Source organism: Terrapene carolina, unplaced genomic scaffold (genome assembly GCF_002925995.2).
Source record: "Terrapene carolina triunguis isolate 2854851 unplaced genomic scaffold, T_m_triunguis-2.0 Scaffold93, whole genome shotgun sequence".
In the NCBI taxonomy this organism is placed as follows: domain Eukaryota; kingdom Metazoa; phylum Chordata; order Testudines; family Emydidae; genus Terrapene; species Terrapene triunguis.
In genome coordinates this window covers 1,279,227-1,292,532 of record NW_020664444.1, presented here as the reverse complement: position 1 = coordinate 1,292,532, position 13,306 = coordinate 1,279,227, and the positions used below count along the sequence as shown (strand labels likewise).

Below are 13,306 nucleotides of genomic sequence, written 5' to 3'. Positions count from 1 at the left end.
GCCACGAACCCCTGTTGCTTTGCCTCGGGCATTCTGTGCCAGCAACAAATGTCACGAGCCCTCCAGACGTCAGAGCTGCAGCCGAAGGATGGGCAGCTCCTAAGGGTATCCGGGGGTCTGTGCATGGCTACGGGACCCCTATGGCCAGGCTGCCCTGGGCTTAGCATGCTGCTGCTGTGTCTGCTCCCAGCAACTCAGACCCTGCAGCTAAGGCAGGGCGAGCGCTGGAGTGAGACTTAACCCCTGGAGTACGACAGACAGACACACACACACGCCGATTTTAGCTTCTGGAAGGCACAGCCCCACCTGCAGGTGTGAGAAAAGGGGCCCCCAGCCTCAGGAATTGGAGTGTGCCGTCGACACATCTCTCTGCCCCCTTTTGATCTGCTGAGAGGCCCAGTAAAATCTCCAGCAATTTGTCCCCTTTCTGCTCCGCAGGCTCTGTACAATCCCCCTCTCCTAAACCCTGGTCTACGGCCTGTGACCTGCCCCTCACCCAAAGAGCCGTTCCCACCTTTGCCGCTGAGTGGCAGCTAACCTGGGCTGGAGGAGTCCGGCCGGGACGTTCCCCTGCGTGAATATGCTATAAACAAAACCACCAAAGTGCTTCCCGGGCATGCGCCACCGCCGCTCTCTCCAGCGCTGGAGTGGGAAGCTTCGCTCCCAACCAGACTTGTCAATAGGAGCAGCACCAACGCAGGCGCCCAGCGGGGGCGGAAAAGCTTTTTACTAGTCACACAAACGCTCATCAGACAGAGGGTCACGGACACTTTATAAACAGACGTCCCTTTTCCAGTTCACAGAGGTCATCCACCAGGGAGCAGGAACAACGCCACAGGATTGACGTGACCAATCACACGGGGCAAACAGTAGCAGATACTCCCTGTCACTAGGCTGCAAACAATCCAGTGGCTCAAAGTGGCTCATGCAAAATATTTACGGAAGAGCAAACGAAAGAGTAAAACTCAGGACCAGCCTGTGGGTAGTTTGGGACCAGGGTGAAATGAGCGGAACAAACATTTCACTACAGATCTAACCGGCTCTTTCTCTCAGACACCAGACCACAACAGTCCCAGCCACCCATGGCCCGTCATACAAAACCATGGAAATCGAGAAGAGAAGAAAAGACTCATGAAATCTCCTTCCTCCCCAGCTCCTGCTCCGTCCTGCCAGCGCAGACTGGTCTCTACAGCACATGCTCCCCAGGAATAAGAGACCGGGCCCAACGAGAGCCTCAGGGCACGATGGGAATCCCTTGAGTGCTGTGCAAGGCCCAGGGGCGCTTTGCCCAGCCAGAACCCCATGTGTCACGGAGTCCCCGGGCGATGCTCTGGAACTGCTCCCCACAAAGCCAGTCAGGACTTTGGGGAGCCTCCTCTCCCTCGGAGCAGACCGTCTTCAGGGCAAGAAGCTCACACGGCTTCGCCTCCTGGGTCTCTCCTGGGAGCATTCAGCATATGCCCCTCTGTGCGCTTCCCACAGCGAGTCCGCCCCGGCGGGGTCCTGGGGAAGCCAAAGGGTTCTGCACCCCGCACTTCGCAGTCAGACGTGACTCTTGGCCAGCCAGTAAAACAGAGGTTTATTAGACGACAGGAACACGGTCTAAAACAGAGCTTGTAGGTCAGCGAACGGGACCCCTCCGCCGGGTCCATTCTGAGGCCCAGCGAGGCAGACCCCTGTCTGCCCTCCCTTCCAGTCCCCAGCTCGCTCCAAACTCCAACCCCCGTCCAGCCCCTCCTTCTCTGGGCTTTGTCTCTTTCCCGGGCCAGGAGGTCACCTGATCCCTTTGTCTCCAACACCTTCAGTTGGCACCTTTGCAGAGGAGGGGCCCAGGCCATCAGTTGCTAGGAGACAGAGTGTCGGGCATTTATGTACCCTGGCCCTTTGCTCTGCAGCAACCATACACCCTTATCCCACCACCTAGATACTTAAGAACTGCATAGGGGAAACTGAGGAAAACATTAAGAACAGTCCCACTTCGTCACATCATGGCATGCAGTAGGGCTCAGCGACAGAACTCCTGGGATGCGGGGACGTGGCCGGCAACAAGGAGGGTCTCCGCTTCCCAGTGGTTTGGGTGCTGGGGGTAGGAGAGCAGCAGCCATTTGCCTCGTTGTCATTGAGCCAACATCTGGGAGATTCCCTTTGTTCTCAGCCCCATCAGGAGCCGACAGATCTGGGCACCAAACCCTCAGGGTTGTCTGCTCCGTTACAAGGAACGAAGGATGATGAGGCAGTGTGTTGGGGGGCAGCCTGGAGCTCCCCCCCGCCGCCTGCCCCCACCACATCTCGAAGGACCAACCCACCCTCCTCCATTTCTGAGCAATTTTTTGTAGGTGAAACAAACATGGACAATAATAATATTCATTAAAAACCACATAATAAGCTACAGCTGCTGTAATTATTCCCTAATTAAAAGCTCATTTAAGAGATAAGTTATCCACTCAACGTAATGTTCCAGCACATACAAATGCACGTGGTGGTGGAGACGCATGGAGGAAAGTCCCCAGACATGCCTGTCACCAAGAACACAGAGCTTTTGGTGTTAAACGTGCCTTGCCCAGACAGCAATGGGAGGGGAGCGCCCTGCCCTCCCCAAAGGGCAGCTACAGCTCCTATCTCCCTAACGTGGCCGTCACGACAGAATCCCCTGCCCAACGTGTACAGGAGCATCCTGCAGTTTGCTGAGGTCTGTCCACGTTGTCATTGGCACAGCGGAGGCAGAGCTCCAGCCGCATCTGCACCCGCCATGGGTACTGGTCTCCTTGGTGCGTTCCTGGGGTGGAAAGCGAGAGACCAGGGCTGGGGCGACAGGGGGTGCAGATGGTGGTGGGGGCGGGGAAGATGGGTATTCGCCCATCAGCCAGTGAGCGTCCAAGCAGGAGTCCTTGTTAGGGAGAGGCTGCTGGACCAGAGGCACCATGGACACAGGGCTTGAGGGCCCACTGGTCTATTCTGGTGCAGCAAATCCTGAAGTCAGACATGGGTCCCTCTGAATTCAGGCATATGTGGCTGAATAAAGTCTCTAGACGGAATCTGCTGTCAGGAACAGGACGCCGATGTTACACAGCTCTGGGTAGTGCCAACTGGTTATAGCTCAAAATGTGACCATGTAACAATGGCATCTTCTGACTCAACAGGCCGTCTCCCTACGTGGATTCAGAGCCACATCTGCTGGCACAAGCGGGAAAGCCAAGCACTTCGCCCGGCAGAGCCAACGCAGTCACCTGAATTCCAATCCGACTTGCACACTATCCACAGAACATGGCATCACGTCCGAATTGTGCAGTGCTGGTAATGCTGAAACCAGGCTGAGCATGCAGCCCGGCCTGCTAGGAAACCCATCTCCTAACACGCACATCAGCTGGAGCATCTGGCATGTTCAGGAGTCACAGAGAGGCAGACTTTGAACCCCATAATGCCATAATTAGAGTCACTGCTCCAAGTATAACAGCAAATTAAATGGCACTATCTCCCGTGTGTTCTGGGAAGTACTGAAGGTTACTGGCACGCTACTCTGGCAGCAGGGAAATAGATATTTTGACCAGGATTGGTAATGAATCAATATTCCGCAGTCACTGGCTATTTGGTTTCTACTGTCTTAACACAGATCTTTCAAAAATACTGCTCTGGTATTGTATTTCTGGCTAATGAGGTGGATTAAAGAGGCTGATGGGAATTGGGAAGGGCATGGGTACATTGGATACGGAGTCATTAAATAGACAGCTCTGGTGCAGCACTCGCTGTGCATGTTAATACCGCGTGGAGATTTGGGGCCATGGAGAAGGGCGAGGGAGAGATCTGGATCAGGGTCGTTGAAAAAGACACAGAGAAAAGGCTGTCGTTTGTGAAGCAGGCAGCAGCGTGGAACTAGCTGGTTTGGATAAGCAAGATTTCTGGTGCCCTCTGGGAGGGAAAGATCATGAGTCTCATCCACCACACAAGATTTTAATACCTCCATTTCAGACTGCACTCGCGGGAGGCCGAAGGTGAATGGAAGTGAACAAACAATTGACCCTTCAGGAGTCTCATGGAAGGTCCAGTCTCTGGTTCTTCTTTTCATTAGAGCCCATCTGCTCCTCCCTATCAAAGCCCAGTCTGGGTCATTTACGTGAGAAGGCCTGAACCCAAAACAGATGCTTAGGCAGTACTGTGGTGAGTGTCAGAGAAATGCCTCTAGGAAGACAAACCTGTTAAGTAATCTATAAAATACGTAAGGTGTGGATGCGAATCTGACATAATTTACTTTGCTGTGAACAGTGTTGTGCTAAATAGAGAATAGCCCCAGGGAAAACAGTTAACCCTTCTCAGAATGAAAGAGTAAGGGAGTCAATTCAATTGAAAGGCAACCAAAAAATAGATAGAAGCAAATACATTTTCAAACATGGCACAGTTAGTCTGCGGAACTCATCGCCCCGAGCTATCAAGAGGCCAAGATCTTAGCAGGATTCAAAGAAATGGATTCGAGTTTTCTATGGAAGGAAGAACAGCCACAGCCACCATTACACTACATCAGACTAAAAAAGATAAGGGATTTAAACCTTCATTTTTCAGGGCACAAACCAACCACTCAGTGCCCAGGGTCATGATGAAATTTCCCCGATGGACACAAGGTTCCTGCAGCTGGTGCCGGCCACTGCTGGGCTAGATGGATGCAGGTCTAGGGGTCCCTCTGTTCTGTTACAACGACTTGGCCAAAAGGACGCAACTTCTGGCCAAGACCCAAAGAGTCCAGCTTCTGCCGGCTCAGCCAGCAGGGACGACTTCCAGGGCCAGGCAGGGGCGGACCCCAGCCAAGGCCTGCTCGGCGCAGCGCCGAATGGTGGAGACTCCCAGCTGAGACCCAGTCAGTGCAGCGCATGCAGGGGGAGGCAAGGCCGGGCTACTGACCAAGCCCCGGAGGAGCCAGTCGGGGTCTCAACTGCGGTTAGAGGCATGAGACACACTGGATGGCTGCGCCGGATGAGAACCCTGCTGGCTGGTAAAGCCTGATCTAGCCCCAGCCCCCTATTGACAATCATGACGTGCGTGGTCCCCACAGTCTAGACTGTAGCAGAGGCTTCCCAAGGACACCCCCCACCCCATGGCACCCTAGCAGAGGTGCTCCAAGTCACACTCCCGAGGCTGCGTGAAGAGGGGCTTTATTTCTCAGGGACGAGGCGGCGGGCTGGCAGCTGGGGTATCCCAAGAGTCTGGGAGGAGCGGCCTCCTCCACCCCCAGCCCGTGTGCTGGATCAGCACGGCCTGCAGGGGCTCCCAGGTGCAACAGCCAAGGTAATAAAGGACGCTGGGCTGTGCAGGTTAATTACATTAGCGCTGCGCGTCTCTGGAATCCAGCTGTCAATATGAAATCTCCTAGTCGCTGCCCTGGGTCTATTGGCAGAGGAAGGGGAGCTAATCATGTTGCTGAGGTTAAAGCTCACCGACCGGGTCTACTTAATTGCTCCACTTTGAGAGAGTAAAATCAATCCAGCGTTTTATACTTTGTGAGCTGTGCACTTACGTCTTGGCACATACGTGAGAGACAAAAGGAATCGAATAAAACCCAGGAAGTGTCATTTAATTGTTTTATCTGGCAAGATCTCCGCATTGATCCGAGCACAAACCCAGACCGCTGGGCAGCAGTTCAGCCGCTCTTCCTGCACGGTCAATTCGCATTCATCAGGCAGGTATGGAGCTGGCACCGCCCAGCTCAGCAAGTGCCCATCACCATCCTCAGAGATGGTGGCGCTAAATTATTAATGGGAGTCTGTTTCCTCCTTGTCACGGAGCAGTCAGCTCACAGCAGAGGAGGCCAGCCCAAGCCGGAGTGATCTAAGGTGGGAGAGGCCAGTTATGCGTTATCTTTAATCCCACTGCACGTCATGGCTCTCCGTTGGGAAGCATGGCTCTGGCCCAGCGCTGTACCAGAGGAGCTCCCGGCGCTGCCGAGATCACAGAGCATTTCCTAGGCAACTGCCATGGCAAGCCGCCGGGGTGCAAGAAGAGCAAGCGCCCGAGCCGTGGCCTGGAACATGTGACCCCTTGGTGTGGGGATTGTCTTTTCCCTCTGAAGTGCTGGGATGGGGGCAGGGAGGCAGGGCTGGCGCTCTGGGTGTGTTCGGTGGGGGGCTGACAGGAGGGGGTGCAGGCGTAGCAGACCGAGTCTACGAAGGGGCTCCAGCCCACGAGCAGCATGGAGGCTGGCCCGGGCTAACCGAGTGGGCGGCTCGCGGAGTGCTTTGGGCAGAGGATGATGGAGCAGAGATGGGCAGGGCCCCGCAGGGAGGCTGAAGAACTGAAACCAGACCAGGCACTGAAATGCCCTCATGACGTCACTAAGGCGCTGGTGCCCTGTCAGAGGGGGATGCACATTAGTGCTTGTCACGGCTCGGGGTACGCACCCTTGCCGGCTTTGCGCAGCGGAAGACACTGGCTTTTGCCAAAAGAAGCCGATCTGGCTGGGGCCCTGCAGGAAGGGCACCAGCCTTCCCCTCCCCCCAGGAGCCCCCATTTGCAATCCCCTCCCCTGGCACTGCACCCCACCAGCTGAAGAGAACATGGCGCAGGGGAGCATCAGCAAGCCAGGCACCCTGGTGACTCAGCCCACGCCTGGCATGGTCCCACTCGGTGGCTCCAGGCCACATCCACGGCCTGCCCACGTCTCTGGTGTGAAACCCAGCCTGGGTCTACGGGGTGCTGGGCATGGGCCAGTGAGAGCTGCTCACGGGCGCCTCCAGAGCTCTCCAGCCAGTCTGCGGGGAGCGGCACTCCTTCAGAGTTGTAGCGCAAGGGGCTGCTGTCTCCACAGCTGCGACCTCTGCTCTGCTGTGGCAGCCTCTCCTTCTACACTGCCCGTCTCACCGTGGGGCAGACTGTGCCCTGGCTCTGCCTGGCACCTCCAGCAACCGTGCCCGAAGCCAGAGCTCCATTAGGCTGCAGCATCGTCTCCAGGGACGTGGCCGAAACCCAGCTGCTCAAACAGACTGGGACAACAGCCCAGGGTGGGAGGGGATGGGCCAGAGGCCACAGCAGGACTGTCACCGCTCAGACTTCAGTCACCCTAGAACTCTACCTGGCCCGGTCCCGTTCATCCTGACCTTACATGGCCTTAACCCCCATTTCACAGATGAGGAGATGGAGGCACAGAGCAGGGCAGGGTCTGGTTTCCAGAGGTGCTGCACACCCAGCACTGGAGCTGCAGGGGCCTGGCCCCTTTGGCAATCAGACCAAGGGACGTGCCCATGTCATGCCCACAGGCAACAGCAGGGTCGGCTCCTGGCGCCCAACCCCCTGCTCTAGCCACGCTGCTGGTGGGCTCGACGCAGAGTCCCCAGTACTGCTACATGAGGACGGGAAAGCTGCTGCCCCTCAGGGATTGGAAGGGAGTTTTCCGCTTTCCCGAAGCCCAGCCTCGCCTGGGCTCCTGGCCAGTAAGCGCTGGCAGGACTCAGTGAAGCTGGACGGAAGTCCAGGCTCTCAGCAGGTGTTTGGCAGCTCCAGGGCCGCCGAAGTGATGTGAAATCATTCACCGGGAGAAGGAGAATCCTGAAGAGCAGCGAGAAATGTCATCGGGGTTAACGAGCCGCCTCAGCAACCGGGGGATTCTCCCACCCCCCGCAGCACTGGCCTGGGAGCTCAGGGAACCCCCGTCCCTCACCCAGGAGGACACGTAGGGATCGCTCAGCGAGATCACTACCCCCTCCCAGCAGAGCTGCCCCAGGCAGGGCAGAGCTTCGCTGCAGGGTAAGGCTCTGGCCCATGCCCCCACTGCCTGCATCCTGAACGCCCGCCTCTTTCCCTAGCCCGGGCACCGACTGGGGGCAGCAGATGGCTGCAGGGTTCTGGGCTCTGCTCACTCCCCTGTATTTCCTCTAGTAGCGCTGTGCTCATCCCATGTGCTTCCCATGCCTGGCCCCCAGCCTAGTGGGGAGCCCAGGTGAATTCCCCACGCCTCCAGCTTTGGAAGCTGCCATGCTCAGAGGAGGCCTTTCCTGCTCTCCTAGACTGTCCACTCTGCCTGGGCCCAGCTGTGGGATGCCACAGGGGACAAAGGACCAGGTCTATGCACTCCCTGGCAGGGACCAGCTGTAGTCTGAGCACTCACCACGTCTAGGGCAATCACTTCTCCATGCTACAGGAGAGGAGACGCTGGGTGCACGTGGAGCACAGGGAGCTTTGGGGGCCAGCTGGCTCCTCATGGCCAGGCGGGCGTTAAAAACGCCAGCTAACAGGAGACGGAGGGGGATAGGGAGCCCACAGCCCGGCTGCCGTGACGCGAGGAAGGGAGAGTGCCACTGATTGCTTCTGAGTGGGGAGCTCGGCTCGCTTGCCAAACAGGAGACTCACAGGGCAGGGCAGCTGGGGTGTGCAGGGGACCCCAGAGCCTGTGGACACATTCGCAGTACACAAGTGGGAGCAAAGCTCCCCCTCATGGCGTGTGAGTACGGCACCAGCCCGCATCCCGAACTCCCAAAACTTGCTCCAGTGCAGTCCCGAAAGCCATGGGGCCGGAGCAGCTTCCACAGGCTGAAGGCAGGGTCCTGGCCAGCTACTTCAGGGATGGCGCAGACTCATTGTATGGCACTTAGGACACTCCAGGCACCCCTCAGACAACAGCCCCCCCAGTACTGCATGAGGATGGCTGGGTCACACGCCTGTTTTCAGTCCCCACACTGGAGGTTAGTTTATTTTTAGACAATTTATGATGTGAGAAAGTACACTGCCAAACCCAGAGAGCAGGGAGCAAACGGCACCTGCTGGGGGGAAGGGGGATATGGCTGCTCTGAGTCTGCCCTCACCAAGCTAGGGAAGGGGAATTGGATACAAGCACAAAAGCTCCCCAGGCTGGGCAAGAAGAGAAGGAGGAGAGTGCTCCAGAATGGGCCCCCTACTCTCTGCCTGGCGGAGGTGGATTCCCTAGGGGAGCAGGAGGAAGAGACTGCGATTTAACAGAGTTAAAGTAGGTTCCTGCTCTATTTATAGCTCTTGTGCTCCACTTTCCCCAGCCTTGAGCAGCTCAGCAGGTCTGCATCCTGTCCTGTGAGCACGGGGCAGTGCTCGCTAAACCACCTGAGAGCAGGCGCTGACAGGAGAGTCTGGTCAGACACCTGCTGCCTTCCCTCCTCTCTGGGCTCATCTGCCTCAGGGCTGGATCGAAAGCTACTAACAGCAAAGGGAGCCCTGGATTCCCAGACCCCATGGGAGCGCAGCCCTCCCCCTACAGGGCCCCATCCCTGGGGTTTGGAGTCACTGACAGGTTCCCGCATCACTTGGACACGAAGCAGACACATGCAGAGAGTGGCTCCAAGCTGGAAAGGAACATGGGCCTGCAGGTGGATTTAGGAACACAGGCCATAAGACTGGAAAGGACCTGCTGTGCCATGGAGTCCAGTCCCCGGCTATTGCATACAATCCCCTTATATAATCCCTTTAATAAATTTACCAAGCTCCAGCTTCAAACTAGGTAGGGTGTTTGCCCCCCCACTACTCTTATTGGGCGGCTGGTCCAGAACTTCACTCCTCTGAGGTTAGAAACCTTCTTCGCATCTCCAGTCTAGATGTATTCCTGTGTTCTTGTGCCAACACTGTCTTCTAGCTTCAGCAGCTCTTCTCGCTCCCTGGTGTATTTATCGAGAGCAAGCAGATCCCCTCTCAGCCTGCATAGGGTGAACAAGCCAAGATCTTTTATTCTCCATTCCTAACAGGCTCTTCCTTCCCCTGATCCTCTTAGCAACCGTCCTCAGCACCTGCTCCAGTCTGAATTCATCGGTCTTGAACCTGAGTGACCAGAACAGTACACACTATTCCAGAAGAGGTCTCACCGGTGCCTGATACAACAGCATTAATACCTGCCTATCGCTACTGAAAATATATCTTGCCCGATACATCCTTGGATCACACTGAGATGGGCCCTGTTTTCTTACCATCCCGTTCCTTATGCTGCGGAGCATCGTTCATTTCCTGCAGTGTTGGAGCCGGGCAGGAAACGGTTTTCCCACCTTGTGAAAATGTTATTTCAAAACTAGCCTGTTCTGCACCAGGACGGAACAGAGACCTTTTGAACTGTTCACTAAAAGAGATCAAGATCCCAGAACAGCCAGTAGCCACTGTGTGAGTGTCTCTCATGTGATCCTGGACCTCAAATCGTTCTCTGCAAAATCATCATCAAAACTGGTACGTTCCCCACAAAAAGTGCCACTTTCAACCAATCTGCATTTTCTAATGAAAAACAATGTCAAACTCCTGAGCAGCTGTACACAGTATATCACCCCGGGGCCAATCTTCCAGACTCAGAATGGGAGGATTTGGCAGTGCTCGTCCTGTGCTCCAGAATCTCCACTTTCTTTCTAAAAGACAGAGCGGATCTCCAGCCCTTAGGGTGGTGGAGAAACCCTTCAGAACCTGACCCAAGTACAAACGAATGCTGCAATGCCTGCCTGAATCTGCAGAGAGCCTGGAATAGCTCTGAGGGTGAACTGCCTCATTCAGCCCAGGGGGCATTAATTCAGCTGCCCAGTTGAAGTGTCCGCATAGCAATTACTTGTTTCACCGCTGATCAATACCCACACGGAAGGAGAGGATCCTGTTGTGAAGCTCTAGCTACACAAAGGATTGTGGGTGACCTCTTGTGTTGTCACGGTAAGCGGCGTGGGAGACAGCACCACTTATCCTTCCCCCCAGCTCGGAGCCCAGCAGAGCCCATGTGACCATATTTTAAATGTCAACACAATCTCCTGACAGGCATCTCATTTTGGCACCACAAATGGGTGGGCTGTGGAAGAATACCAATGCCTCCGGGCCCCCATTCAACACCTGAGCCGTGCCTGACAGCTCCTGGGGGTTTCTTTGCCCCACCAGCATGCCACTAATGGAGACGTGTGGGAATGGAGCAGGGCTGCCCGCCCACAGGGCCATTGCAAAGGCTGCTCCCAGCCACCTGGCTCCTGTAGGCACCGACTAGCGCAGGGAGCTCTTTCCTTCTGCATGATTCATTAGCAGACACGGAGATCACAGGCCTAGCCCTACCCACAGAGCACCCCACTGACATGAGAGCAGGGGCTCCGTGAACACAGCCCACCGCAGCGTCTCCGAAAGGGATTCTGTGCAGCAGGTACTCGACACTTCCGCAGCCACTGAGCTCCCATCCCGCCCCCGAAAGCCTGGCAGCCGTCCAACTGCACGGCAGGGGTCTGTGCTGGCCTCTGAACGCAGAGGAGAGGGGGTCGCACCCGCACACAGGCTGTTCTTATCCAGCACCCAGAAACTGACCTGCTTGGTATCTCTTAGTGCCGCCCCATTTTACAAGAAAGCCTTTTATTTAAATTAAATTCTTCCCCCGTCTCCCTCTGTCTCTTCCTGGCGATGCACTGACTACCCTCCAAGGTTTGATTTATTAGAGATCGCAGCTATTTTACACGTATTTGATTTCAGAAAGCAGACAAGCGGACAGAGTACATGAGATATTGCACTTCTGTAGAACCAACAGCAGCAGCTGATTTCAGGACAGCGATGGAGCAAATGATGGGTAGTAGGACTGTGATCACAGAGGCAGTGGAGTGGCCACCTGGAGTGCAATCGGTCAGATAACAGACCACACAAGTTGTGAAGGTCCCTTCACCTTAGCAATAGTTTATACAATGAGTTGGGAATTTCATGTTTTCTGATTGGCTAGGGCCCCAGCCTCCCAACCCAGCCAGGTATGGGATGTTCACACAGACTAAAGCCATCAGGCAGGTTGGGTTATTGCTGGTGTATCTCACAGCTGGAAATAGATAGAAGCACAATGGGACTTTTTGATCCTCCAACAGCCAGCAAGAAGAGTTTTACCCCTCGGCCAGGTTCAGCACTTCTTCCGGACACAACCACCCCACTGAAGTCAAGCAACAGATTGATCAATTATTAGCCCCAAAATCGGACCAGGGCAGCCCGCTTGCATGGCCACACACCCTGTTCTGCTATTCTACAGGGGCTAGTCTTGTAAAGAAAACCCACAGGCAGTGATCGGTGTGCTAGGCAGAGCCCCCCCCTCCTCAGGGATAAACCAACCCCCAACCCTCCCGGCTACATGACAACCCTCCCGGGGTCTCTGAGGCAGGGGAGAGGCAGGGATGGGGAGTGGGGAGCAAGGGGAATGAATAGGACACAGACCAGTCCAAGTGAGGCGGCTGTGGGGAGCAGGAGCTGGGGGAGCAGCTGATGATCGTGGGGTGGGCAGACACACCCCAGATACGAACCCAGGGGCCAGCGCCCAGCCCCTCACGTTCTACCATAGGCCTGAGGGGCCCAGCCCAACCCCAGCCCCCCTGGGCTGCATCTCTGGCCCCCGCAACGGGCTCCCTGGGGGTGACAGGGTCACTCGGGCCAGGTCCCCTGAGGCGCTGCGCACCCCCAGCCGCTCAGCGCCCCGAGAGCCCGGCCCGAGCCTGCCTCCTCTGAGGGGCAGCACCCTGCACTAGCGCTCTTGCCTGGGGAAGGGGAAGCCAGGACTGGGCTCTCCCAGTGGGCGACGGGTCCCGATCCTTGGCAGGGGTCACCCTCAGCGTCCCCCCGCGGGGAGCCCCCTACAGCCCAGCGCGATTCCCGCCCCCCAGCCGGGGGAGCCGCCGAGGCGCTAGTGGCAGGGGGGCTGGGATGGGGAGACGGCGGGAGACAGGGCCGGGTTCCCCGTCGCAATCCAGCACACGCGGGGCCCCAGAACAACGCCCCCCCCCCAGCCCCTCAGGGGTCCGTAGCGCAGGGGCGCTGAGGGATCCGGCCCTCGCCCAGCTCCAGGGGCTGCACGGACCCCGCTTCCCACGGCCAAGCCGGGCTCACGGGGCAGCGAGCCCAGAGGCACCCCGGGCTCGCCCCTCCGCCCCTTCCCGGGTGCTGGGCGGGTCGCCAGCGGGGCGCGGAGCTGCTCTACCAGTCCCCTCGGGTCCGGGCAGGGGCACCAGGGGTGCAAGGGCCGTTCCTCGGGGACCGGACAGGACATCGGAGCGAGCGGACCCGGGGTCACAGGGATCGCCGGGTCCGGCGGGGCGGCCACCAACTCAAACCTTCCCGGGGAACGGGGCCCCCGGCCGCAGGGTCCCTGCGCCGCCTCTGCCGCAGCCCCCGCCCGGCCCCCCGCAGCCCGCCCGCGCCCCGCGGAGCCGGGCAGGACCCGGGGGCGGCGCTCACCTGTACCACTCCAGCCCGCGCTCGTAGTGCCGGTCGAAGAAGTGGGGCTCGGTGCCCACGGCGCGCACCTCGGGGTGCACCCGGATAAACTCCAGCACGGCGCGGGTGCCGCCCTTCTTCACCCCCACGATGAGGGCCTGCGGGAGCCGCTTGCTGCCCAGCT

At 57.4% G+C, this 13,306-nt stretch overlaps 1 protein-coding gene across 1 annotated transcript in view; it reads right to left on the bottom strand.

Annotated features, from left to right (window-relative positions):
* The window catches only part of HS3ST2 (heparan sulfate-glucosamine 3-sulfotransferase 2), a 92,898-nt gene that overhangs the window by 21,408 nt on the left and 58,184 nt on the right, over nt 1-13,306 (bottom strand). The window contains exon 2 of the mRNA XM_026650752.1: nt 13,144-13,304. Within this exon, the coding sequence (XP_026506537.1) occupies nt 13,144-13,304 (161 nt within the window). The remainder of the gene's footprint in view (nt 1-13,143; nt 13,305-13,306) is intronic.